General features: G+C 45.8%; 1 protein-coding gene across 4 annotated transcripts; it reads left to right on the forward strand.

The window, feature by feature from the left end:
• Nucleotides 1–1,097: 1,097 nt before the first annotated feature.
• On the forward strand, nt 1,098–24,639 carry LOC138748481 (DNA ligase 1-like). 4 transcript variants are annotated; one of them, XM_069908762.1, is made up of 8 exons: nt 1,099–1,228; nt 1,418–1,529; nt 5,642–5,811; nt 10,659–10,846; nt 16,324–16,639; nt 20,987–21,201; nt 23,148–23,167; nt 23,921–24,639. In XM_069908762.1, exons 3-8 carry the CDS (start codon nt 5,650–5,652, stop codon nt 24,412–24,414), a joined length of 1,395 nt encoding a protein of 464 aa, XP_069764863.1. In that variant the 5' UTR covers nt 1,099–1,228; nt 1,418–1,529; nt 5,642–5,649; the 3' UTR covers nt 24,415–24,639. The 4 variants fall into 4 exon arrangements, with proteins under 4 accessions (XP_069764864.1, XP_069764863.1, XP_069764865.1 ...); XM_069908763.1 differs by lacking the exon at nt 1,418–1,529 and having other exon boundaries at nt 1,098–1,228; XM_069908764.1 differs by lacking the exon at nt 1,099–1,228 and having other exon boundaries at nt 1,309–1,529; nt 16,342–16,639.
• Nucleotides 24,640–25,301: the final 662 nt, after the last annotated feature.

The following is a 25,301-nucleotide window of genomic DNA, read 5'->3' on the forward strand; positions in this document are numbered from 1 at the left end:
ATTCTCCACATGTCTCCGGGGGCTCCGGTTTCCTCCCACAGGGCGGCACGAACCCAAGGGCAGAAATGGGCTGTTACCATGTTGTATGTCTAAATTTAAATTTGAACATTTTTATGCTGGCTAGGGTTCCTCCAGCATTTCGATACTAACCTGTATCTATCCCATAGACTTCCATACCTCTCCCATCCACGTACCTGTCCAAATTTTTCTTGAATGTGAAAATTGAGCCCACATTCACCACTTCAGATGGCAGCTGGTTCTCACATCTCTCCGGGTGAAGAAGTTGACGTGAACTGAGGTAACAGCGTACAGAAATGGTGGAGGAACTCAGTATCCATAGGGGTTAAAGACGTTTCAGGCCTGAGTCCTTCTTCAAGGAATAACAGGAAGGCATCAGAATTAAGGCTGGGGGAGGAGTCCAGGCCAACAAAAGGTGTTGATTCACTATGGTGAGAATTGATTTTGGCTCTGTGAAAGGAGACAGAGGGAAAAGGGAAGAGAGAGAGAGAGAGTGAGAGTGAGAGCAAGAGAGAGAGAGATGGGGAAAGGCAATGGGGGAAGAAGAAGAGGGGGGAGGTTTAACGGAAACCAGAGAAGCCGAAGTTAATGCCTTCCGGTTGGAGGGTGCCCAGATGGAAGATGAGGGGTCGCTCCTCCAATTTGCGGGTGGTCTCCGTCCGCCAGTGCAAGAGACCACGGACAGACGTGTCAGCAGGGGGAATTGAAATGGGCGGCCACTGGGAGATCCAAGCTTTTGCGGCAGACGGAGCCGAGGTGCTCAACAAAGCAACCTCCCAGTCACGTGAACTGAGGGGACGGGGAAGAAGCTTGCTCTGCGGGCTATACAGCAAGTCAACCCGCACGGTTTAGTGAGTGCAACAAATAAAACTTCACGCAGAGTGACTTACCAGGCAGAGGTCGGCCAGAATGGAGCAAGAGGAATGTTACGAGTGAGACCTTCCTTCAGAGTCTGATCGTGGTGGGAAAGAAATGGCCACTGCAGGAAGATTTACAAAAAATACAACTCCACCTCAGATATAATTTTACTTTGTGACTGACCCTGGTGACGTCATTGCTTCCTAATTAGCATATCAGCTGGATTTGCTTGAACCATTCTGCACCAGATATTGAAACAATAGGAAACGTTTTTATATATACAAGTACCCTCTCATTAATCGAGTCCTCATGCAGACACATAGACCTGTGGCAAATTAATGAGACCATACAGGTAAGTAGAAAAGGGAGTTGGGGAGGTTTTCTCACGTTTATTAATGATTAGTAAAATTACATAATAATGAGAAAGGGACAGGAGCTGAATGATGAGGAGGGAGCTGGGTTGAGCTCCCGCTTTAAGGAGGGGGGCGGGAAGAGGTGTTGAATAGGGGGCTTGCCTTCAGCTCAGTTCCATGTAACACAGGTAGAGAGAGCTCCGACTGACGTCACAACCCGATGACGACAAGGCCTTTGGAATTGCGTCTCTGTGCAGGGGATTCCCTGCTGGCTCGATAGTGACCGGCCGCTGGAAGAGTGTGAGTACCGGGGCAGCGAGTGGGAGCGGGCAGCTTCTCGGGGTCCCTGAATGTGTGAATCACCATGTTCTCTTTCGCGACCCGCGAAGACTGCGGCTCCTTTCGCCAGCTTCAGCCACGCCAGACCCTTCGGCCCAACTTGTCGCTGCTAGCCGTTTGCATTCTGGGCTAGTCCCACTTGCCTGCATTTGGTCCCCATTGCATCTGAACCCTTCTTATCCAAACACCTGTTTGTGCCTTAATAATTCCCACTTCACCAAGTTTCTCTGGTGTCTGGGTCCAGATATGGACCACCCTCTTCGTTGAGCACCTCGGCTCTGTCCGCCGCAATAGCGTGGATCTCCCAGTGGCCACCCACTTCAGTTCCCCCTCCCATTCCCTTGCTGACATGTCTGTCCGTGGTCTCCTGCAGAACTGAGACCGCCTGCAAATTGGAGGAACCCTCCAACCGGATGACTAACATCAATTTATCTGGTTTCTATTAAACCCCTTCTTCCCTCTCTTTTCTCTCTCTCTCTTCCCCTACCCCCCCCCCCCATTTCCCTCTGTCTTATTACAGTACAAGCCCTCACTATTGCGCCGATAGCAAAAAAAACGAAACCCTTTCTACCTTGTAACCCTCTATTTTTCTTCCATTCACGTGTCCCTCTTAAATGTCCCAATCGTTCCAGCTTCCAACACCATCCTGGCAATGCATTCCAGGCACCAACGACTCGTGTTTTTTTTAAAAAAGCTTACCCCTCATGTCTCCCCTAAACTTTCCTCCCTTCACTTTTGTACAGATGTCTTCTGGTGTTTGCTATTCCTGCCCCGGGGAAAGGCACAGACTGTCCACCTTATCTGCGTCTCTCAGAATCTTGCAAACCTCCTTTCACAGAGCCAAATCAATTCTCACCTTTCCTCTTATCACATCCAATTAACACCTTTTGTCTGTTGGACTGGACTCCTGCCCCTTTCTTTCCCCAATCTTTAATTGAAGCGCCTGTCTTTTTTCACATAAGGGCTTAAGCCCGAATCGTCTGTTCTACGTCTTTACCTCCTATGGACGCTGAGCTCCTCCAGCATTTCTATGATTTGACCCTCTGAAGGTTACCCCTCAGGTCCCTCTTAAATCTCTCTTGAAACTTGCGTCCTCTAGTTCAAGTTTAGTTTTTTAATGTGTCCTCTTCACTTCTGTCCTCGTTCCCCATGGGTTCCCAGAGAGATGTGGAGTAGAGAAATGGAGTGTGTTACACCTCCACTGGCATCAAACTCGTACTTCACCTCCCACTTCCACACCTCCCCATCTCTCCAGCTGCTCTTTGTTCACATTTAGAATGACCTACTAGTTCTAACTCCCGTGCTGTCGAAAGGAGTTTGTACATTCCCCCTGTGTCTGCTTGGGTTTTCCCTGAGGGCTCTGGTTTCCTCCCACCATTACTGGGGATGGAGGTTAATTGGGTGGCACAGACTCGTGGGCTGAAATGGCCTGTTACTGTGCTGTATGTCTAAATTCTTTTAAAATTTTTAAAATTCAAATTTAAGTCTCATCAGCTCCATGCAAGTCCCAATAAGTAATCCCATTAGCCCCAATCCTTTCTCCTTGATCCCCACCTCTTGATCTAACTTGTGAAGCAACATGGACAGAGTAGATGTAGAAAGGTGGTTTCCTGTGGTGGGAGAGTCGAGGACAAGAGGGCACAACTTCAGGATCGTAGTGTGTCCACTTAGAATAGAAATGCATAGGAATGTCGGATGGTGAATCTGTGGCCAACAGCGGTTGTGGAGGCCAAGTCATTGGGTGTATTTAAGGCAGAGATTGATACGTTCTTGTTTAGGTTATGGGGAGAAGGCTGGGCAGTGGGGCTGAGGGGGAAAATGGATCAGCTCATGATTAAATGGCAGGGCAGACTTGATGGGCAGAATGGCCTAATTCTGCTTCTATGTCTTATTGTCTTGAAACAATAGAGCACACCCACAGGGCCTTTGTCCCATGATGATAATCTGACCAAGATGTCAAAGAAAACCAATCCTGTCTTTCCACACCTGATCCACATCCCTTCGTTCCCTACAGGTTTTCATACGCCTGCTTCAATGCCATTTAAGTATTGCTACACATCTGATTCTGTCACCTCCAAAGCAGCCCATTCTAGCCACCCATCACCTTGTGTAGAAACTATCCCCCTCTCAACTTAAACCTATACCCTCTCCCTCTCGTATTTGAAATTTCTGCTCTGAAAGAGAGAGATTCTGACTGTCTACAGTGGTTTTCAAACGTTTTCTTTCCACTCACATCCCTATGCCATAGGTGCTCTGTGATTAGTAAGGGACTACTTTCTTTTTAAATTATTTTTAGTAAGGGATTACCCCATCAATGCCTTCATAATTTTATACTTAGCCCTCAGCCTTCGACGCTCCAGAGAAAACAAGCCAAATGTATCCACTCTTGCAGCTCACACATCCCTAACCTGGGCAACATGCTGGTGAATCTCTCCTGCACCCTCTCCAAAGCCTCCACAAGACCTGACAAAGGGTTCACGCCTGAAAAGTCTGACCATTCTTCTCCCACTGACGCTGCTCGGCCCGCTTAGCTCCTCTCGCGTCCACTGGACGGCGGGAGCCCTGGTCTAAACTTGCGATTGAGCCAGTGAAGTGAACTAAATGCTTAGCCCGCTGCTGTTTAATATTCTGCCTTCATCCCAGCTCCTGCATCATAATGGGCAAATGAGGGCAGAACGGTGGGGAAGGAGTTGTGAGATGCTGCGGTCACAGGCATTGCTGTGTCAATTGAAACTTCTACACAAAATATGTGTTGCATTTATAAAGCTCCTTTGCTGGCATCTCGAAGGAAACTAGGGTTTGTGTTACCCAATGCAGTAATTCATGGCGTCGCCCTTCATGGACCTCCTCCTGATTTTTCTTCTCCTTTTCCTTTAATTACTACTTCATTCTCAAAAGAGTTATTGATCTCGGTTCACAAATGCTAACGACCGCGATACTGCAGCTAAAACACCTGAACGTTTGGCAGAAGCAGCGACTATAAAAACACCTGCAGCAACAAAAACAACAGCGCGAGCTGATGAAACCACACGATTCGAAGCGTTGTTGTCATTGGGTAATAACGACGGCTCTGACTGGAGTGCGTTAGAAGGTTCAAAAAGTAAATTAGCATCGAGTTTTAGCCTCGTAGGTATAGATATGTGGAACCTGGCCTTACGGAAAATGTTTTTTGTTGTTATAACTAACTACAGAGATATATTCTGCAGAAACTCTGCACAAAAATTTTATAGACAGTCACTTTGATGTCACCCCCCCTCTGATGGTATCACCTGGAGCGGTCCATACCCCCCCCCCACACCCCATAGTGACGCCCAGTGCACCCAATCTGTGCACTGCAAGGTCCCACAAGCAGTAACATTATTATGAACAATTGACCTGTGTTTTAGGCCTGTGGGTTATTGCCCAGCAACACAGGATCCATTCCCCTGATCTTCGTCGAAATGTTGATCTGGTGTGCCCACCTGAGAATGGCAGCCAGGGTCTCAGAATTGCAGATGATCGGGAAATTGGCACCTTTGACAGTGTAGCTCTCCCCCAGGGCTACGATGAGGCACTGGCCCCCCAGGGATCTGTCTGGAGTAAGAGCCAAGAGTGAAGCCAAGATACTGAGGTGGCCAGTGACTCGAAATAGTGGAAGTATCTCACAGGAGCAGGCCTGACATTGTGTCAGAAAGACAAAGGGGAGTAGCTGGACAAAGATAAAAGATGATGGAAATTTGACATCCACACATTAAATCCAGTAATTCAGAATAAGAATTTATTATCATAAACATGTCACGAACATTGTTTTGCAGTTGCATCACAGGGCAAATATTTATATAAACCAAATAAATGAAAAAAAGTGCAAGGAAAAGTCAAAGTAAGGCAGTGCCTGTGGTCTATAAATGACAGGTCAGGCAAAATTTATGTCCTGGGGCAGGAAGTCTGAAGCGTGAACCTTGGTTCTCTCTCCGCAGTTTGCCTCCTGACCTGATGAATATTTCCAAGATCCTCTGTGATTTTTTTAAATATATATCTTGACCTTTGGGGAGAAATGTTCACATCATTTTGCTTTCTTGTTTCTGTTGGGTCAGGAATCAGAATGGTCTCCCCGGATTCAGAAACAACTGAGCTCTGCAGTCCTCTTGCGAAGCAGAAAGTCTGCTTTGAATCCCCAACCCCTGGGGCCCTCCAGCAGCATCTGTTCTATGGAGAGTACGACCCCTTCAAGTATGCCCCCATCTTCGAGAGCGACTTCATACAGGTATCAAGGAATCCGTTCACGGGCGCTGTGTCCTCCCTCACAGAAGCTGACAGACATTGAGGCCACTGTTGGAAACTACACTGAGGCGATTGCATAGGCTTGCAGCCCAGAAACAGGCCATTCAGCCCATCAGATCCATGCCCCATACAGATGTAACCCAATTAGCAATTCTTTCTCCTGCTTAGTTGGTTTCCTCTCGCACATAGTAAAAACATGCTAAAGAAACTCAGCAGGTCGAACAACTGATGAAGGACTGAAACATTGGTTATGTCTCTTTATCTTTGCTGAATAAAGTACAGTTGACCTGTCAACCACAATATCTGCAAACCTTCATGTTTTACTTCCTTCTTCTCTTACACATCTCCGCTTGGCATCTAAATCATTCCTTTGGGAACGAGGGCTACTTTTTCAACTATCCCTGAGTGAAAAATAACCACCTGAACTCCCTGTTGGATTTTTTTTGTGGCCGTCTTTATGTTCATGGACTTAGTTTTTAATCACCCCTTAAAGAGAACCAGTTTTTGTGTTGTTTTTTCAGTGTTTATATAAAAAAACACTTTCACTGTATAATTTAACGTATTGCTTTCTGTAAATCTGTGTGTGCACTTGGTTCTGATGCCATCCGGCAGCGGAATTGTACTGCATCTCTGAACAATGCCGCAGTTCCACAGGCAGCCTGGTTTGCACCAAGAGCTCTGAGACTCCACTTGTAAATAGTGCTGGGTCCTGTGGATAAACGTCCAACTCTTTCGATAGAGACTTATGTATTCTGATGACATGCATTGTCAGTCTTCACCTTCCAAGAGAAACGACCACTGGTTTACCATATTGGTAACTCGGTTCAGAATTTATGGTCACGAACAAGTCATGAAATTCAGAGTTTTGCACCAGTGACATACTTGTACATCCATCTTCTACCATCTTGCTACATCACTGCAAGGAAAAAATAATAAATACATAAATAATAGTTCACGAGAAGTAAGATGGTGCATTTGATTCATAAAATTATTGATTATCAGGAATCTGATGGCGGAGGGGAAGAAGCTGACCTTGTGCCACTGAGTGCTCATCTTCAGGCTCCTGTATCTTTTCCCCGAGGATAGCGAGTTTGAGAGAACGTGGCCTGGGTGGTTGGGGGGTCTTTGAGGATAGAGGCTGCTTTTTTAGGACACCGCCTCGTGTAGATGTCCTCGATGGAGTGAAGTCTGGTGCCTACGATGTCGCAGGCCGAGTTAACGATCCTCTGGAGTTTATACTTGTCCTGAGAGTTGGCATCTCCATACCAGGCTGTGATGCAACCGGCCAGAGTAATCTCCACTGTACACCCGTAGAAGTTTACAAGCGTCTCCTGTGACATGCCGAATCTCCTCAGACACCTCGCAAAGTATAGCTGCTGGCAGCCTTCTTTGTGATTGCATCAACGTGATGGCCCCAGGACAGATCCTCGGAGATGTTGACAGCCAGAAGTTTGAAGCTCTCGACCCTCTCAACTACTGAGCCCTCGATGAAGACCAGGTTGTGTCCACAATCATCTCCTTGGTTTTGCGGACATTGAGAACCCTAGACTATTGATCTGGAGACAAGATCAAATCCAATTACCCTATTTAAGTAACAATGAATCAGAAGTGAAAAAATGCTCGTCCCAGTAATGGAACCCTTGAGTGACTAGATTATTGTAAAAGCCCTCTGGCTCATTGCTTTTCAGGGAGGGAACTGCCTTCCTCTCCTGGATCTACGTTAACCCCAAATGAAACATGAATGTCTGAGACGCTGTGATTGTAGTTAAAAACACACAGAAATGCTGGATGAACTCAGCCAGTCTCGCAGCGTCCATAGGTGGTAAAGCTGTATTACTGACGTTTCAGGCCTGAGCCCTTCCTCAAGGTAGCAAAGAGAGAAAGGTGTCTGAATAAAGACTGGAGAGAGAGAAAGAGGGGGAAAGAATGGGAGGGGGAGGGAGACCAACAAACAAAAGGTGTTAAGTGGATATCATAAGGAGGAAAGTGAGAATTGTTTGTGGCTCTGTGAAAGGGGAGAGAGAGAGAGAGAGAGAAGAGAGAGAGAGAGCTGGGAGAAGAAGGCGTGGGGTTAATGGAAACCAGAGAAGATGATGTTAATGGGTTGGAGAGTGACCAAACAGAAGATGAGATGTTGTTACTCCAATTTGCAGATGGTCTCAGTCTGGCAGTGCATGAGATTTCTTCTCCCTTTCTCTTTCCAGTGTTTATTCGGATGCCTTCCTGTCTTTTGCTTTACCTCCTATGGACACTGAGACGAGCTGAGTTCCTCCAGCATTTCTATGTGTTTTTATGATCTGTTACTCCCCAACATTCATCAATATTCTCTGCAGGCGTCGAGGAACACTGATGTTCCTAAGGCAAGCCCCAGTGGGCAGCTGATAACCTTGCCTCTGACATCCATCCTGTGGATGCTTGTATTTTATCAGAAAACCTGAGTGCGGATGTGATCCTTGTGGCCATAAGGACAGACAGACCATTCGACCCATCAAGTCTGCTCCACCATTAAAATCACAACTGATGTATTTTTCCTTAACTCCATTTTCCAGCCTTCTCCCCATTTCCTTTGGCACCCTTGCTAATCAAGAACCCATCAACCTCTGCCCGTGACCTGGCCTCCACAGCCGTCTGTGGCAACGAATTCCACAGATTCACCATCCCCTGGCTAAAGAAATTTCTCCTCAGCTCCATTCTAAAGGGATGTCCTTTTATTCGGAGACTGTGCTCTCTGGCCCTAGATCAGAGGTTCTCAACCTCTTTCTTTCCACTCACGTCCCACTTAAAGTACTCCCTATGCCATCGGTGCTCTGTGATTAGAAAAGGAATTGTTTAAGGTGGATGTGGGTGGAAACAAAGTTTGAAAACCTGTTTTTTAGTTGTCCTTAATTGACTCGTTATGTGCAAGGTTTCATAACTCCAAAGGAAATGGGCCAATGACAATTTTTCTCAAGCAAAATATTTCTGTAACAATTGGGTCTCGAGCAGTGATTCTCAACCTTCCCTTCCCACTCACATCCCACCTTAAGCGATCCCTTACAAATCACAGAGCACCGATGGCAGAGGGATTACTTCAAGTGGGATGTGAGTGGAAAGAAAAAGGTTGAGAATCACTGGTATCAACTCTCCCTCGACTGGAAACATCTTCTTCATGTCCATTCTATCAAAGCCCTTTCAATATTCAGTGTGCTTCAATGAGATGAGAGTAAAACACAAAAGTCTGCTGACCCCGTGGTTGAAGTAAAAGCACAAAGCTGGAGAAACTCAGCAGGTCAAACAGAGTCCTTTATATAGCAAGGATGAAGATACAGAACCAGCGTTTTGGTCTTGAGCCCTTCATTAAGGTATGAACAAAATGTAGCCAGGTACCCAAACAAAATGTTTTGCTAATTTTGCTAATTGCCCTGATGAAGGGCTCAAGACCAAAACGCTGGTTCTGTATCTTCATCTTTGCTATATAAAGGACTCAGTTTGACCTGCTGAGTTTCTGCAGCATTGTGTTTTTGTGTTTCAATGAGATCCCTCCCCACCTAATTCTCTGAGAGACCCAGAGCCATCAAATGCTCCTCGTCCATTAACCCTCTCCTCCCCAGGATCATTCTCCTAAAACCTCCTCCAGACCCCTCTCCATTACCATACGGGGGCCCAGAGCTGGCACGATCACATTGCTATTTTGGAGAACTTAATGTGTACAAGCCGACTGGGAGTTCCTACATTGCCAGCTGTGGCTCCACTTCCTGCATTAGCAACAGCATGTTTCAGGGTGTCCAAAAGGTTGTGAGAAAGATTTTGGAAATTAAAGGTTTCCAGTCTATTTTTATTTTTAAAAAAATTTAATTAAACATTTCCACCCCCCCCCTCCATTAAACGAACCTCTCCCTCTAAACAAGGTTAACTTGCCTATCTAATGTACATAGGAAACGAAGGATGATGTTTGGAAACCAGACCAGATCAGGAACACCCTAATTCATTAAATTATGTTAATACTCCATGAATGGGCTCCACATCGTGTAGAAATTCACATCTTTTAATATATAATCTGATATTTTTTTTCTCTCAACTTAGGAAGGACATGACCTCCTATAGTCATTGAGTATGAGTAGGTGGGGTACTGTCTTTCCCTTTCATCAAAATGGCCCGTCATGCTATCAATTAAGGGGCTTGGGTCTAATTTGACCTTAAAAATGATTTGAATTTTTAAAAATATTTTTAACCATACATGCATTCAAATATATTTCAAAATACAGATGCAATAACGTATTCAATAACAAATACATGATGACAATACCCCAACACTCCCCCCCCAACCCCTCCACAGTCCCAAGGAAAGATAAAAGAAAAATGTATAGAATTAAGTGTGAAAATAGAAAGAAAGGATACGAATGAACTGATGAAAGTGTTAAGTCCCATTTGGTCAAAAATTCACACCTATTTCATCGTTAATAGGGTCTCACATCCATCTTAAAAGCTAAGAAGAACATTTAGAAATGCAAAAAAATTCAAAATTTAACCCTATTCTTTGTAAATATGGGTGCCAAATTTATAAAACTATCAGATTTTTCCTCAAATTATATGTAATTTAAATTGTATGTAACCCTTGAAAATGATTGATAAACGTTAGAAATAATTTTTCCAAAAGTTTTATAAATTAGGGCAAGTCCAAAATGTGGATCAAAGAAGCCTCAAAAATTTTACGTTTATCACATATTGGATTAATATCAGAATAGAAGTGAGATGGTTTAACTTTTGAAATATGTGCTCTATGCACCATTGTGAGTTGCAACCCGTTTCCAGTTTTGAAAGCTAGGATTGACTGAATTCCATCTCTCGCAGGTGACGAAAAAGGGGGAGGTCCTAAACATTCATAATCAGGTTATCGTGGTGACAGTAGGAGTGACCTCCACCAGCCCAAACTTTTCCCTCCCAAATGTCATGCTGCTTGCCCGGCCTATCAACGTCTTGAGGGAGATGATGTGCAACTGCCAGGTTACGGTTGACAGATGCCCCATGGAACTCACGAGGTAAGAAAGAGGTCTTCTGCGGAGCCTCAGTGACAATCGATAGCCAGTGAAATGGTGGGGGGTGGGTGCAAGGGGGGGGGGGGTAGTAGGTGAGGTAAAGCAAGTCAGTTGGATTTGACAACATTGTAGGAAAATAAGAACTGATGTCTCAAATGGCGTAACATCACAAAATATAGGAGCAGAAGTCGGCCCATTGGGCCATCGAGTCTGCTCAGCCATTCTAATCATGAGCTGATCCATCCTCCCACTTGGCCCCACTCCTGGCCTTCTCCCCGTGACCCTTGAGGCCGAATGATCAAATACCTGTCAATCTCCACCTTAAATCCACCCAATGACCTCACTTCCACGGCCGCCTGTGGCAACAAGTTCCACAGACTCACAACCTTCTGACTAAAGAAATTTTTCTGCATCTGTTTTAAATTGAGGCCCTTTTTTTCCTGAATCTCTTGTCCTAGACTCCCCTATCACAGGGCACATCCTGGCTACATCTGGTTCACCTCAGGTATCAAATCAACACAGGTGTTGACTGTGAAACACACCCATGCATGAGGCTAATAATGATGGATTGTTCTTATTCATTTTGGGGAGGGAGGGGTTTGGAAATTACAGGCAGAATCCTGCAGAAGGTGAGGGTGAGCTACCTTCTGGAGGCACGGCAGTCCTTTTGGTGAAGGGGGAATTCCTCGGAGCTGTTGGGGAGGGAGTTCCAGAATTTAGACCCAGCAAAGGTCTGCCAGATATTTCCATGTCAGGACGGTGTGTGAGTTGGAGGTGGACCTGTAAGGGGTCGTTTTGCCCATGTATCCCTTTCTGGTGGGAAAGTTTAGGAGGTGCTGTCAGAATCACTTGGCGAAGTAACTGATGGGCATTTTGTAGGTGGCGCACACAGCAGCCCCTGTGCCAGCAGTGCCGGAGGGAGTGTTTAAGGTGCCAGTTTGCTGAAGCTTCTTTAGAGTTGTCAGAGCTGTACACACTGGCTCTTGTTCATTGACTTCTGCATGGTGTTTAATCCGATCATTCCCCAGAGGCTGGTGAAGAAGCCATCCTTGCTGGGACTCAACACCCCTCTCTATAACAGGATTCTGATCTTCCCAACGGAAAAACCACAGCAGAATGTTGAGCACTGGCGCACCTCAGGGCTGGATGTTCAGCCCACTCCTGTTCACGCTACTGATCCAAGATGGCAACACCAGATCCAGCTCCAACAGTGTCATCGAGTTTGCAGATGGCACCACAGTCGTTGGCCTCATCAGCAACTATGATGAGTCGCGCTACAGAGAAGAGGTGAAAAATCTCATGACATGGTGCAAGAGTAAGATAGACAAGACAAAGACGATGACCAGGAATGACCACCCTCCATTGCACATCAACTCTGTAGTGGAGAGCACCAAGTTCCTTGGAGTTCACTTCACAAGTGGACACTCAACATCTCCTCACTTGCCAGGAAGGCCCAACAGCGACTGCACTTACTGAGAAAACTGAAGCGGGCAACACTACTGGTCATCGTTATATCACCCTTCTATAAGAAGTATATTGAGAATGTTCTGTCTGACTGCATCACAGTGTGGTACAGTTGCTGTAGAGAAATGGATCAGAGGTCAATCCACAGGAGCATAAGAATGGTTGAGAGGATCACTGGAGTCTCCCTAACCCCAAGCCACATCAACGCGATCTACTGGGATTGCTGTCTGAAGAGGGCGTGCAAAATCACTGAGGACCTCTCCCACCCTGCACAGCATCTTTCAGCTGCTCCCATCAGGGAAGAGTTACAGGAGTATCGGAGCCAGCACCACCAGGCTGAGGAACAGCTTCTTCCCACGGACAGTGAGAACGCTGAACAACCAAAGGAACTGCTCGCACTCGCCATCCGAGACTCTCATATTTTAAAAAAATATATTTCTTTATTTGTTTGTGTGAATACATGTCCTGCATATGTATTATTTGTCTGTATGTGTGTTTAGTCTGGTTGTGTGTCTGCATGTTTTGCACTGAGGATTGGAGAACTCTGTTTCATCGGATTGTACTTGTCCAATCTGATGACAATAAACTTGACTTGATACAAGTGGAGAGCATTCCATCATACACTTGACCAGTGAGTGAGAAAGATATTTCCATAGGTGAGTACTATACAAGATAGCCTGCACTTACAACCGCAATATTTATCAGGGGTAAACACACAGCATGGAAACAGACCCCTTGGCTTAGTGAGTCCATGTTAAGCTTCATATCCCCATTTATACTAATCCCACTCAACATTTCCTGCATTCTGACGACTCCCCCACCTCCATCCCACATTCCATCCTATACCTCACAATGCAGTGGGCAAATAATCTAACCAGCACATCAGGTTTGGAATTGCGATGAAGCTGCTTTGAGTTTTTAATTTTCCTTGTGTTGTCAAGTGTTTTAAGGAACTGCTTACCTCAATGTCCTGGAAGGGATGGCCCAATTGGGAAACTCCCAGACTCCCTTCTCCTCCCCCTGTGACTCCATACCACTGCATTCCCCCCTCAGTCAAACACCAACCCCTCTATGCGATTAAGACCTTTGATTAGCTACTTGCATTTCTTCCCTATCAAATAATTTGTGTTCCAGTTTGAGGGCCTAAGGGATAAAAATATTTCATTCCAGATGCCTGAACCTACACTCCTATTCCCAACAACCTGTCCATATGGAGCAGACTACACAATAACCCTCAGCGTTCCTGATCCTTTTAACCAAGACCCTTTTGACTTGGAGAAACTCTGAGTGGTCTTGCATGATATCCACTAGCTTCTTCAAATGTGGAGCAAGAGAAAGAGTAATCCTAAATTTGGATAGGTACAGAGGGCTATGGACTGGGTGTGGGTCGGTGGGACTAGGCAGACAAATAGTTTGGTACAAACGAGAAGGGCTGTGCTGCAATATTCAATGGCTCTATGTCTTTGGGATGTGGGAGGGAACCAGAGAGGCGAAGGAAAACCCATGGAGTTAGAAGTGGAACATGCAAACCCCAGACACTCAGCAGCAGAGGTCACGAGGAAGGATCTCCACCAGGTGTGCCACCTTCCGTGCGGCTGGTTCAGTCCTGGTCAATAGTGGGTTACCCCTGGGATGTGGATGGTGACATCTAGTGACAGAAATGTCTTGGAATGCTTATGGTTAGTTCTCTCTTTCTCTCTCTTCCTCTGACCCCCCCGCCCCCCTCCCCCCCCCCCCCCCAACATTGAGATAGCCATTGGGCTTCTGCGGAGCAAACTTTTTTTAAAAATTTAGACATACAGCACACTAACAGGCCCACAAACCCATGGTTCCCAAATACACCAATTAACCGACAATGCTGAACATCCTTGGAACGAGGGAGGAAACTGAAGCACCAGGAGATGACAAGGAGAATGCACGAACTCCTTACATTGGATTTTTCTTTTGGGCAAGCATGGCTTTGTTATGTGCACATGGGCAAGAGAGAACCGGTTGGTGACAGTAGGACATGCTGAAGCATGAACCATCTTCCCGACTGTAGCCATTGTGCAAATCGACCATTTGGTTGGCAGCAACAGCTGGATGACTTGATGCTGCCAAACAAGAAAACACTTTACTACGAGACAGGAGGGAGCGGAGTGACACCAGCTGTGCAGACGGGGAGAGCTGCTCAGGCTGGTTACATTGGAACTCTAAGTCTGTAGGGTAATCATGAGCCAGGTCTCCCGTTCAGCGGCACTTGCTTCTGGTTTCCCACAGCTCTCCGTTCTTCCCGTCCAGTTCCTTCTCTACCTGCAGTTCTCCTGAGAACTCTTTCCCCCCCCCTCCCCCAAACCCCTGTATAACCCTTGTATGTCACCCACTATTTTTGACCCAGGCCAGCAAATGGTTAGGTCCCAACATTAGGACCTAACTACCAAGTTCCTCCACCACCAAACTCCGCAACAACAGTCTCAATCAGAGACTCATTTAAGGACTCTTGCATTTTATTGATTTGTTTTCCTCTCTGTATTGCACAGTCAGTTTGCTTACATTTTTTATGTTTACATGTTCGTTGAGTGGTTTTTTTTCTGCACTACCACCAATAAGAGATGATTTTGCTGCACGCACAGGAAAAAAGAATCTCAGGGTTGCATGTGATGTCATGTACGTACTGACAATAAATCTGAAATCTAGATATCAGCAATGATTACTGCTTGAAAGCAGTTCCACACCAAGGATTACATCACACAACAGTCTGACCTCCGTACTGATGCAGAAATGTTTAAGGTGGGAAGTTCCTCTGTCTGTCTGCCCGACTCTATAAACTTCTCCTAACAAAGGAGGAAAGTTGTCCTCTGAATTATCAACTAATTTCCTGTCTGAAACATCAAACTCCCAAAACACCCCCCAATTCTCCCCGCCTCTCCCTCCTGCTCCACTCTGAGCAAGATTTTTGGCAGAATGCCCTTCACAGCTTTAGCGGTTTCCTATACGTACTGTGTTGGTGCTCAAGAGGTAGGGCCATTGTGATCTGTGGATGACTGGGCATAGTTCCTCTCAATATTTCCCCTTTAGCCCTGGTTTAAGATTATTTGTTTCTTCACGATCTGTGTAGCTAGCAGGAGAGGATTTACTACCCTCTTCCTGAAGTTAAGAACAATGGAGGAATATACAGAGATAAGATATACAGTAAAGCCCCTGGTATCCAGTGACTATGGTAAATGCCGGATCTAGATAAATGTATTTTCTAGTTGCTTGAGATTTTCTCTTACAATATCTAACTAATACACTTGCATTAAGAATAAACAGTTTAAAAGACAAAAATACTAGACTGTACTTGCACCAAACAAACTTTGCTTGCATGAATATATAAACCTTAAAGCATTTTACTTTATTTTCAGTCACATCCTTTGAAAACATTTAACCATTCCTTCTCCATCACTGAACCTACCGAAAGAGGAACAATAACGTAATAGAGAATTATCCTTCACCCCCCCCCAATGTTTACAGATAAAGCCTCTGACTAAGCAGGGATAAGGAGACACTTGAAGAGACACCCCAATGGCGAGCGGCATCATTCAGCTCTTCATCCTGGGCGACACCATTGCACAACTTTATTCAAGCAGCTACTATGGCCAAACCGCGACCAAGGCTCTCTGTTGGCTGTGTAACTTCAGATAACATTTTCGTCTGCCATAAGGCAGACAGGTTCGCCATCAGAATTTTTCTGAAGCTCCTCTTACAGTCAGAGAAAGAGAAGCAAGAGTTTCCTCAAAGTCACCACGTGTCAATGGATTCACATCCAGCACCTCCCGCAGCCCCCACAGCCGCACTGTCCAGTCCAAACTATCAGCAACTAAATCCTCACTCTCTGTATTTCTCCTTCTCCTTCCCTCAATCTATTTTCTTTTATTCCCAATCTCCCTCCTTTCCATTAGAAAGGCTGCTCCTGGTCATTGTGTTGTAGATGTGACTATCCCTTCCACGGTTTGGCATCGGTAGTTACCGAACGGGAATTGCTGACTGTGGTTCAGTCTGTGTTTCTCCAACAGGCTCTTCCCCCTGAGTTTCGTCAACATCTCCATCCACGACGTCTACAACAGACGGTTGCGACTGAAGCTGGCCAATGGTCGGACCTTCTACCTCCAGCTCTACGTTCACCCAGAATGTGAGAACAGGGTGTTTGAGCGCTGGATGAAGCTGGTGACCCTCCTCCACGCCAACCCAGAGGAGGTGTACGGCTATGAGGCTGTGACACCCGAGATTGAGTGCATCCTGGAACAAGGCAGTGTGGAGACCTCTGTCACTGAACTCTCAGAATGGCAACTGGAACCTCCTGAGATGTCACCGGTAGGTCCTGGGCTTTGGTCAATGGTAGATAGATGCTCCTTTGAAAACCAGGCCATTACCACCCATCGAGCTGCCATCCTCTTGGTTCTTCTCCCTCATCCCTCTCCCTAGGCATCCTTCTCATCTGGATGCGATTCATTAGAATCAATTCCTTGCCCCTACTCCATTCCACCCCACTTGTATTCTCTCCTCTAGAAGAAACCCATTCGATTCCAGTCAAATGAACACAGTTCAAGCCACCAGGCTCACCAATAACCTCATCTGCAGGGCTGGATTAAGGTCAACTGATGCCTTAAGCACAGCCCAACAATGGTTCCCCCTCACCCTTCCATTGTCTAACTTATTAAGCCTCAATAAGTGCTGAATGTGAAACAATAGATTAAAAATTCAGTTTTCTTCTACGCCAGACCCCTAATATATATTTGTCTCTCAGTCTATTCTCCACGCAAATCAATATGGAGCACACTAGAAATGTCCAATGGGGTTTCAGCAGAGGTAACATTTGATGCTGAATGTCATGACCACATTGAATTTAACCTTTTTGGTCATATGTTCATTACCGTGCTGTGCATTTATGTACATTCAGAATAAAAACAAGTGGCCAAACCCAGTTCAATATGGGCCCAAAAGAGCGAACCAACATTGGCTGAAGCTCTTCACAGCAGAGGAAACAATTCAATACTCAACTCAATCCAGCAATCGTTTCCTTGCTCAAACCACAGTTCCAACTCAGCACTGAGACCCAAGGAGATGCTGACCCCTCTCAGATGATTTTGCAGTTGCCATGGGCCCTTTTTGAGCTGGAGTCGAGCCTGCCTTGCTTCCTGACCAATATGAAACATTCAGCCAATCCGTCAGGAGAAAGATATTTTCTAGTGACCTGCTGTGCTGGAATCTTGTGGTGCACACGTCGGCTATCCTGTTTCCTCAACCACAAATGGAATGAGGTTGGAGCTCGTGGGTGAATACTGAAGGAGTGAAAGGCACTCATTTAAGTTTTTATTTACTTCATTAAAACAAAACCCCTCGCTATTTTAAATTGTTTATTGTAATCTGATTGTACAAGTACAATATGACAAAACAGCATTCTCCGGTCCTCGGTGCAAAACACACAGACACACAACCAGACATAACATGCATACAGATACACAATATATATATATATATGCAGGACAAGTATTCATCTGTACAAATAAATAAATAGTTTAGTGAATATGAGAGTCTTGGAGGGTTAGTATGAGCAGTTCCTTTGGTCGTTCAGCATTCTCACTGCCTGTGGGAAGAAGCTTGGTTCTGGCTCTGATCCTCCTGTATCTCTTTCTTGACGGGAGCAGCTGAAAGATGCTGCGTGCAGGGTGGAAGGGGTCCTCCATGAATTTGTGCACCCTCTTTAGGCAACGATCACGTTGATAGGACGGAGGGAGACTCCAGTGATCCTCTCTGCTACTTTTAAGGTCCTGTGGATTGACCTCCAATCAATTTCTCTACAGCAAAAGTTCCACACTGTGATGCTACCGAACAACAGTATGTTTTGACTGCCAAATCACCCAGTATCTGTTGTAATGTGGGAAACTTGAGTCAATATGATAACATTTCTAGCAATGTTCAATATTGCGAAGGTCAGTTGGGATAAATGTTCTTTGAAATTGTGCTTCCCTCAGACTAGTCCAGTGAGGATTGTTAGGAACATCTCCATCAGAACCAGAGCACCACAGGGCTGCGTTCTTAGCCCCCCCTGTTCTACTAGCTATGACTGTAGCATGACTGCACCACCACCATCTACAAATTCGCTGATGACACCACAGTGAAGGGTCGCACAAAAAAGGAGCAATGAGTCAACATAGAGGGAGATTGAACACTTGGCTGAACGGTGCACCAACAACCTCGCACTCAATGTCATCAAAACCAAGGAGCTGATTGACTTCAGGAAGGGAAATACCAGAGGTGTACGATCCATTGATTATTTATAGGGATCAGAGTTGAAAGTGAGCAAATTTGAGTTCTTGGAGGATCTTTCCTGGACCCAACACACCAATGGCATCGTGAAGAAAGCACGTCAGCACCTCTACTTCCTCAGGAGTTTGGTACGACAGCGGAAACCCTTGAAAATTTCTACAAATGTGTGGTGGAAAGTGTGCTGACCGGTTGCATCACAGTATGGGGACCAATACCCCTGAGAGTAAATCCCTGCAAAAGGTAGTGGACACAGTCCAGGACATTACAGGCAAAACCCTCCTCACCTTCAAGAGCATCTACGGGAAACACTGCCGTTGGAGAGCAGCAGCGATCGTCAAGGATCCACCCACCCAGCACACGCTCTATTCTCACTGCTGCCATCAGGAAAGAGGTATCGGTGCCACAAGACTCGCACCATCAGCTGCTCCCCCTCCACCATCAACTACAAACTCAATCAGAGACTTGTTTAAGGACTTACTTATACACTTATTGAATTTTTTCTCTCAGTTTGTTTACATTTCTTTCTTTATTTACATGTGCACATTGCATTTTTTTTTGCACTGCCAATAAGTGGTAATTCTGCCTCACCCTCAGTTTTGTAAGTGATGTCATTCAAACATATACTCTTGTCAATAAATCTGAAATTAAAAAAAAGCCAATTGCTCAAATCTCCCCACTTCAGGTCCCTCCCTGAGAACCAACCTACAAACTCCCTTCTCAGAACCTTTCTTGACGCCCAAGCTTATTTCTTTTTGGGTTGTTGCCTTTGAGGTATTGAGTCACTTGATGTGAGGGAGGATGGGGAATAGGAAGTGGTAGGGGAGGATTAGACGATGGAGGAGTGAGAACTGGAGGGTGAGGTGGATTGGATTGTGCATAGGGTTGATGGGATTTGTGGAGAGGGGAGACTAAAACTATTTATGGTAAGAGGGGATTTAAAAAGAAACCGAGGGGCATTTTTGCCCACAGAGGATGGTGGGTGTGTGGAGTGAGCTGCCTGAGGTAGTGGTGAATACAATGGGAAGGTTTGGAAGACATTTTGAAAAGTACATGGATAGGAAAGATTTAGAGGGATATTGGTCAAATGGGACTAGTTCCGGTAAGCAACTTGGTCAATGTGCACGGTTTGGGCTGAAGGGGCCTGTCTCTGTGCTGAGTACGGAAGGGAACTGGGGAGTGGAGAAATCAGTGAAGGAGATCAGAGTGGAATTGATGTAGGGGAGTGGGAAGTAAGTGTTGAATGCCCCTATTGATTTCTGCTTTGTGGAAGAGGGGTTCGTTCATCTGGAACTCTTGATTCATTAGAGTCAAGAGATCATGTTGCAACCCTTCAAATCTCTGGTGAGACTACACTTAGAGTATTGTGTTCAGTTCTGGTCATCTCATTACAGGAAGAATGTGGAAGCTAATGGAGAGGATGCAGAGGAGATTTACCAGGATTTTGCCTGGATTGGAAAATAAGGTTAGCAGAGCTGAGGCTTGGAGTGATGAAGGAGACTTAATAGAGGTCTATAAAATTCTGAGAGGCATAAATAAGGTGGACAACCAGCGCCCTTCCCAGGGCAAGACTAGCAAACTCCAGAGGACACCTATACAAGATGAAAGGAGGAAGGTTTAGAGAAGACATCAAGGTTTTATTTTAAATATACAGAGTTCTATGGGCCTGGAATGACTTGCCAGGGATGGTGGTGGAGGTTGAAACATTGGGGGCATTTAAGAGACTCTTAGATAGGTACATGGATGAAAGAAAAATAGAGGGTTACAAGGTAGGATGGGTTTAGCATTTTTTTTGGTAGGAACATATAGATTGGCACAACGTTGAAGGCCGAAGGGCTATACTGTGGTGTAATGTTGTATGCTCCATGCTCTCTCTCGCTATCTCCACAGATGTTGCCTGGCCCTTCTGGCTATTTCCAATCTCTCTCTTTTTGCCAGGATTTGAGCAAGGAGGCAGAAAAAAATTGTCAAGATATTCAAAACCGAGATGTCCACACTGAAGCAGAGCTGGGGTCGAGGGCAATGGGGAACGGGCCAAGAATTGAGGCCCTGATTGGATCATCCGTGATGTCTGCGAGGTAGTCAGGTCAAGGGACTTAACAGCCCACTCCTGCTCCCATCTCATAACAACGTTTAACGTTTCTGGAAAGCAATAGATGGCTCAACGTTTTGGGCTGAAACAGCATACCAGGAATGCTGTGAATCTTTATTCCTGGAGAAGGGTTTTTGGCCTGAAACATTGACTACCTAATGCTTTCTATGGATGCTGCCTGGTCTTGGTAGTTTGTGAGTTGGTTTAGTTTTCCAGGATCTGCAATCTTTCATGTTTATCCTTGAACTTATTTCTCCCTCCTCCTCCTCTCTCCTTGCATGCTTCCTGTGGCCACCACAAAGAGCATGAGGCAGTACTATGAGGCCAGTCATGCGAGCAGCAAGAAGAGCGAGAGGAGCGAGAAGAGCAAGAGCGAGAAGACCGAGGATTGCAGCGAGAGGTCCCAGAGCCGGAGAAGCAAGAAAAGCGGCTCCAGCAAAATGAGAGATAGCGAAGAGGAGACAGAGAGCATTCGTGACCTCTCGCAGGAGCAAGAGCCCTGGCCTCCTGTTGAGATGTGAGCATTTTTGTCTTCCCTGCTGCAGGTTTGGGGGGGGGGGGGGGGTCAGCGGTGCAGCCAGGCAGTAAGAGAGGAGGTATTCCCCGTCCGAGAATCACCAGGTGTGGGCTTGGAGTCCCACTCCAGTCTCTGCCGTGGTGTTGAGACAGCATGGGACTGTGATGTGATGTGCAATTGAAGTGGTCCACGCTCTCTGAGGGAATTAAAAGGTTCCCCCCCTCCCCATTGAAGATGTCATGGGGTAGTGCATGAGTGCCACCTCCCTGCTGTTCTACCACTATTTATCAATCTGGTCAATCCGATGTGGGCAGCACAGTGGCACAGTTGGCTCCACAGCTCCAGAAACCCAGGCTCAATCCTGACATCGGAGTTTGCATAATTTCTGTGACCACATGGATTTCCTTCCTCACATCCCAAAGCCATGCATGGAAGGTTGGGAGGTGAGTTGACTGCTATCTAGTGTCCTTCAAGTAGATGAGTGACAGAAGCAGAGGGGGGTTGATGAGAACATGGGGAGAATAGGACATGGGATTAGTGTAAAATGGGTGTTTGATTGTGAGTATGTACTCCGTGGGCTAAAGGGCCTGTTTCAACCGTGAATGTCAATCATTCTGAGAGATGGCAGTAATTGCAGGTAAGCTCTGGACAATAATCCTCAATGAAGATTGTTAAAAGCAAATTATCTGCTCATTGTTGCTGATGAGGGTTGTTGAAAACAAATTGGCTGTGTCGTCCCGTTCCCCCCCCCCCCCCCCCCCCCCCCCGACAAGCACTGCAGAAGTACTTCAGGGGTTATAAAAGGCACTATGCAAATGCAGCTATTTTGGAGAAAGAAAATGAATTAACATTTCAGCTTGATGAAAGATCAATCTAAAACATAACCTCCATTTTTAAATATAAATATTTCATGGTAACAGGCCCTTTCAGCCCATGCCGCCCAATTAGATCCAATTGACTTTTAATCCCCAGTAATTGTGAAAGGTGGGAGGATGTACAAACAGCGTTGTTTTGAACCCGGGTCGCTGGCGCCATAACAGGGTTGCGCTAACTGTGGCAACGTGACTCTCTCCATGCTGCCCAATCTGCTGAATATTTCCAGTATTTGTTTTTAACCTCCAATTTAAAAAGATGCAATCAATGTACATGCAGTTTCTCTTGAAAGGGCAGACAGAGGTGGGTGAAAGGGACCTGAGAATGGTGGTGAAGCTGGAGGGATGGGCCCAGTGGGCAGAGACCTGAGAACAGTGGTGATGCTGCATGGGTTCAGGGGGCTGGAGAAGTTGTGGGAGAGATTCTGGGATCAGAGTCAAGGCATTGAAGGGAATTGGCAAAAGAATAGGTGGCACAGTTCATGTAGTGGTTAGCACAACACTGTTACAGTGACACTGGTTCAAATCTGGCACTGTCTGTAAGGAGTTTGTACATTCTCCCCGTGTCTGCATGGGTTTCCTCCCACTGTTCAAAACATACCTGGATTGTAGGTTAAACGGTGTAATTGGATGGCACAGGGTCAAAAGGGCCTGTTACTGTGCTATATCTAAATTTAAAGAAAAATTATTAGGAAGGGTAGATGGGGGTTGCAGCAGTCCACAATGTGGTCTGGAAGGACAGCAGAATGGGTTGGAGAAGGGATTGGAAGCTTCCTTAGATGGATAAAAACCTGAAGGGGAAGGATAGCGGCAGAGGGCTGGGACCCAACCTGAAAGGTCCTTCAAAGAGTTATCATGGATGGAAAAGGCTGAATAACCTTCTCCTGCAGCTTAAGTACCACAGATTGTCAGTAGAATCTCCCACTCGATCATTTAACTTATCTTGACATCAAGAGATGGTCACCAACTCTCAGTCTGTCTCCATTCTTTGCCCTTGTTCTTAGGTAGTCACAGATTTAATAGAATCACGTTTGTTGCAATGCAAATTTAACTCCGTTATGCTTTATCCCACAGGCCACAGAAGAAGACTCGAGGTATGGCATTCGACTGACAGAGGTTCTGTTGTTGGGTAAAGAATGAGTAGGAGAGTGGCAGGGAGCTAGTCAGATCCTTCAGAGTTGACCCTGAGGTCCTGATAGCAAGAGACATTGGAACTGGACCATCCTGTGCAAACATCTGGGTGTCTATTCCAACCTTGAGCTATTCTCAGCCATTGTCTTCTTCCCAATTCTTAAAATGTGCTTCATCCCCAGTTAGAAGGTTGTCCTTCTCCACATGTGCCGGCAGACCCTCAATTCCCACTATTTTCTGATTTTTCAGAGAACTTGTGGCAAAAACTTTCACTTCACTCTTCTCTAATTCGTAATGACCTGGAGATCAGGTCTCGAGGCTTCAACTGCTTCTTTCTTTGGGGGTCCTCTGCATTGATCAAATGGAGTAATTTTTTAAAACATACAGCATGGCAACAGGTCATTTTTGCCCAGAAGTCTGTGCCACCCAATTTACACCTTACTAACCTACACCCCCAGTAATTTTAAACGGCGGGAGGAAATCAGACCCCCTGGGAAAAACCCATGCAAACACGGGGAGAACGTACAAACTCCTCACAGACAGCGTGGGATTCAAACCCGGACCCAATCGCTAGCGCTATAAAGGCATAAAATGCCAACCGTGCTGCCCAAATCAGTTTTGCCATGGTTGTCATGACAGCCACCCACTTTATGCCATCAATGAAGGTCCCCAAATTCTTGTGGTGCTTGAGCAAATCTCTTCTCTTTTCTTGCCAGGGCCAATAGGTTTCAACTTCTTCAAGGGAGACAAGGGTTCCAAAGAGAAGGCTCTGAAGGAAGGCCATAAAGCCAGGCCAGCGTCTGCTCCTCTCCCAGTTAATGAGGAGAAACCAAAGCTAGAGGAGGACAGGGAGGGAAAGGGTGACAGGGAGGAAGGCAAAGGAAGGCAAGAGAAATCCAAAGGCAAGGGGGACAAAGCGGAGAAAGAAAGGAAGAGGAAGGATAGGGAGAAGGAGAGAGAGAAACTACAGAAACAGAAGGAAAAGGAGCGGCAGCTTAAGGAGAAACAGCAAGAAAAAGATGACAGGAAGCAGAAAGGGAGGGAGGAGAAGGGCAAGGTTAAAGAGAAGAGGCAACAAGAAAAGGAAGAGAGGCAGCGGAAAAGGGAGGCCAGGCAGAGGGAGAAAGAAGAGAAGAAGCAGCGAGAGCGGGAAGACAGGAAGCAGAGAGGGATGGAGGACAAAAAGGTCAAAGAGAAAAAGAAACAATGAAGGGCAAAGGGAGTGATTCGTGGAAGTAACGGGTGGGAAAGCAGTTTGAAATGGGTCGGGTTTAACTATTGATACAAAGTAAGTGGTGGATTCAATGCAGAAACATGGCAAAGACAGGTGTTTAAATGTATCAAGAGATCTAAAGGATCCCTGTCACGAGGGAATAAAGTGCTTTCTTGCAATTTATTTTGGTTTTGACAAAAGATTAAAAGCCATACAACCCTATCTACACGTTTCCCATTCTGTGAAGACACAAATCTTTTAGTTCCACGTGTCGACTGTGATCAGTGTGTGAGAGACTATCTTCCTTGAGCTCCCAGTGCATCAACTCCCCTGACAATTTCTCTCTTTTGTGATGTCACTTCTTGTTTTGGGAACACTCAGTTGAAAACTTCAGTTTAAAGTTTTTAATATCTTTCAGATCTCATTCATATTTCTTCACCCTATTGTGCCAGAGTGGAACCAAAGAGACTCTCCCAACTCACAGGAGGACTGGCCTGCTCACGTTCATCAATGTTAAGCATTCATTTGGTAATTCTTCAAATTGCAAAGTGTACACCTGCAGCAAAAGTACACCCAGTGTGTTGGTGTTCATTCTCTGTACAGCTGGGATGGCCAGCATAGCTATTTGCTCTCAAAATGGATTTTGTATTTTATCTATGTACATGGGTGAAATGCTCGACGTACCTACATCAAGCAGAGCACTGTTCCCCCTTAGGGCAATGTGCTCAGCCCACTACTGACCCACAACAGCATCTCTAGATCCAGCTCCAACAGTGTCATCAAATTTGCAGATGATACAACAGTCGTTGGCTTCATCAGCAAACAATACACTACAGAGAAGTGGAAAATCTTGTGGAATGGTGCAAGGGTAACAACCCGAGTCT

The sequence above is a fragment of the Narcine bancroftii genome, chromosome 13, assembly GCF_036971445.1.
Source record: "Narcine bancroftii isolate sNarBan1 chromosome 13, sNarBan1.hap1, whole genome shotgun sequence".
Classification (NCBI taxonomy): Eukaryota; Metazoa; Chordata; class Chondrichthyes; order Torpediniformes; family Narcinidae; genus Narcine; species Narcine bancroftii.

Coding starts and splice junctions, on each gene's coding strand:
- LOC138748481 (XM_069908763.1), top strand. CDS start 5,650: ATGGTCTCCCCGGATTCAGAAACAACTGAGCTCTGCAGTCCTCTTGCG. Junction 5,812..10,658: donor TCGAGAGCGACTTCATACAG/GTATCAAGGAAT, acceptor CATCTCTCGCAG/GTGACGAAAAAGGGGGAGGT. Junction 16,640..20,986: donor AACCTCCTGAGATGTCACCG/GTAGGTCCTGGG, acceptor GCCACCACAAAG/AGCATGAGGCAGTACTATGA.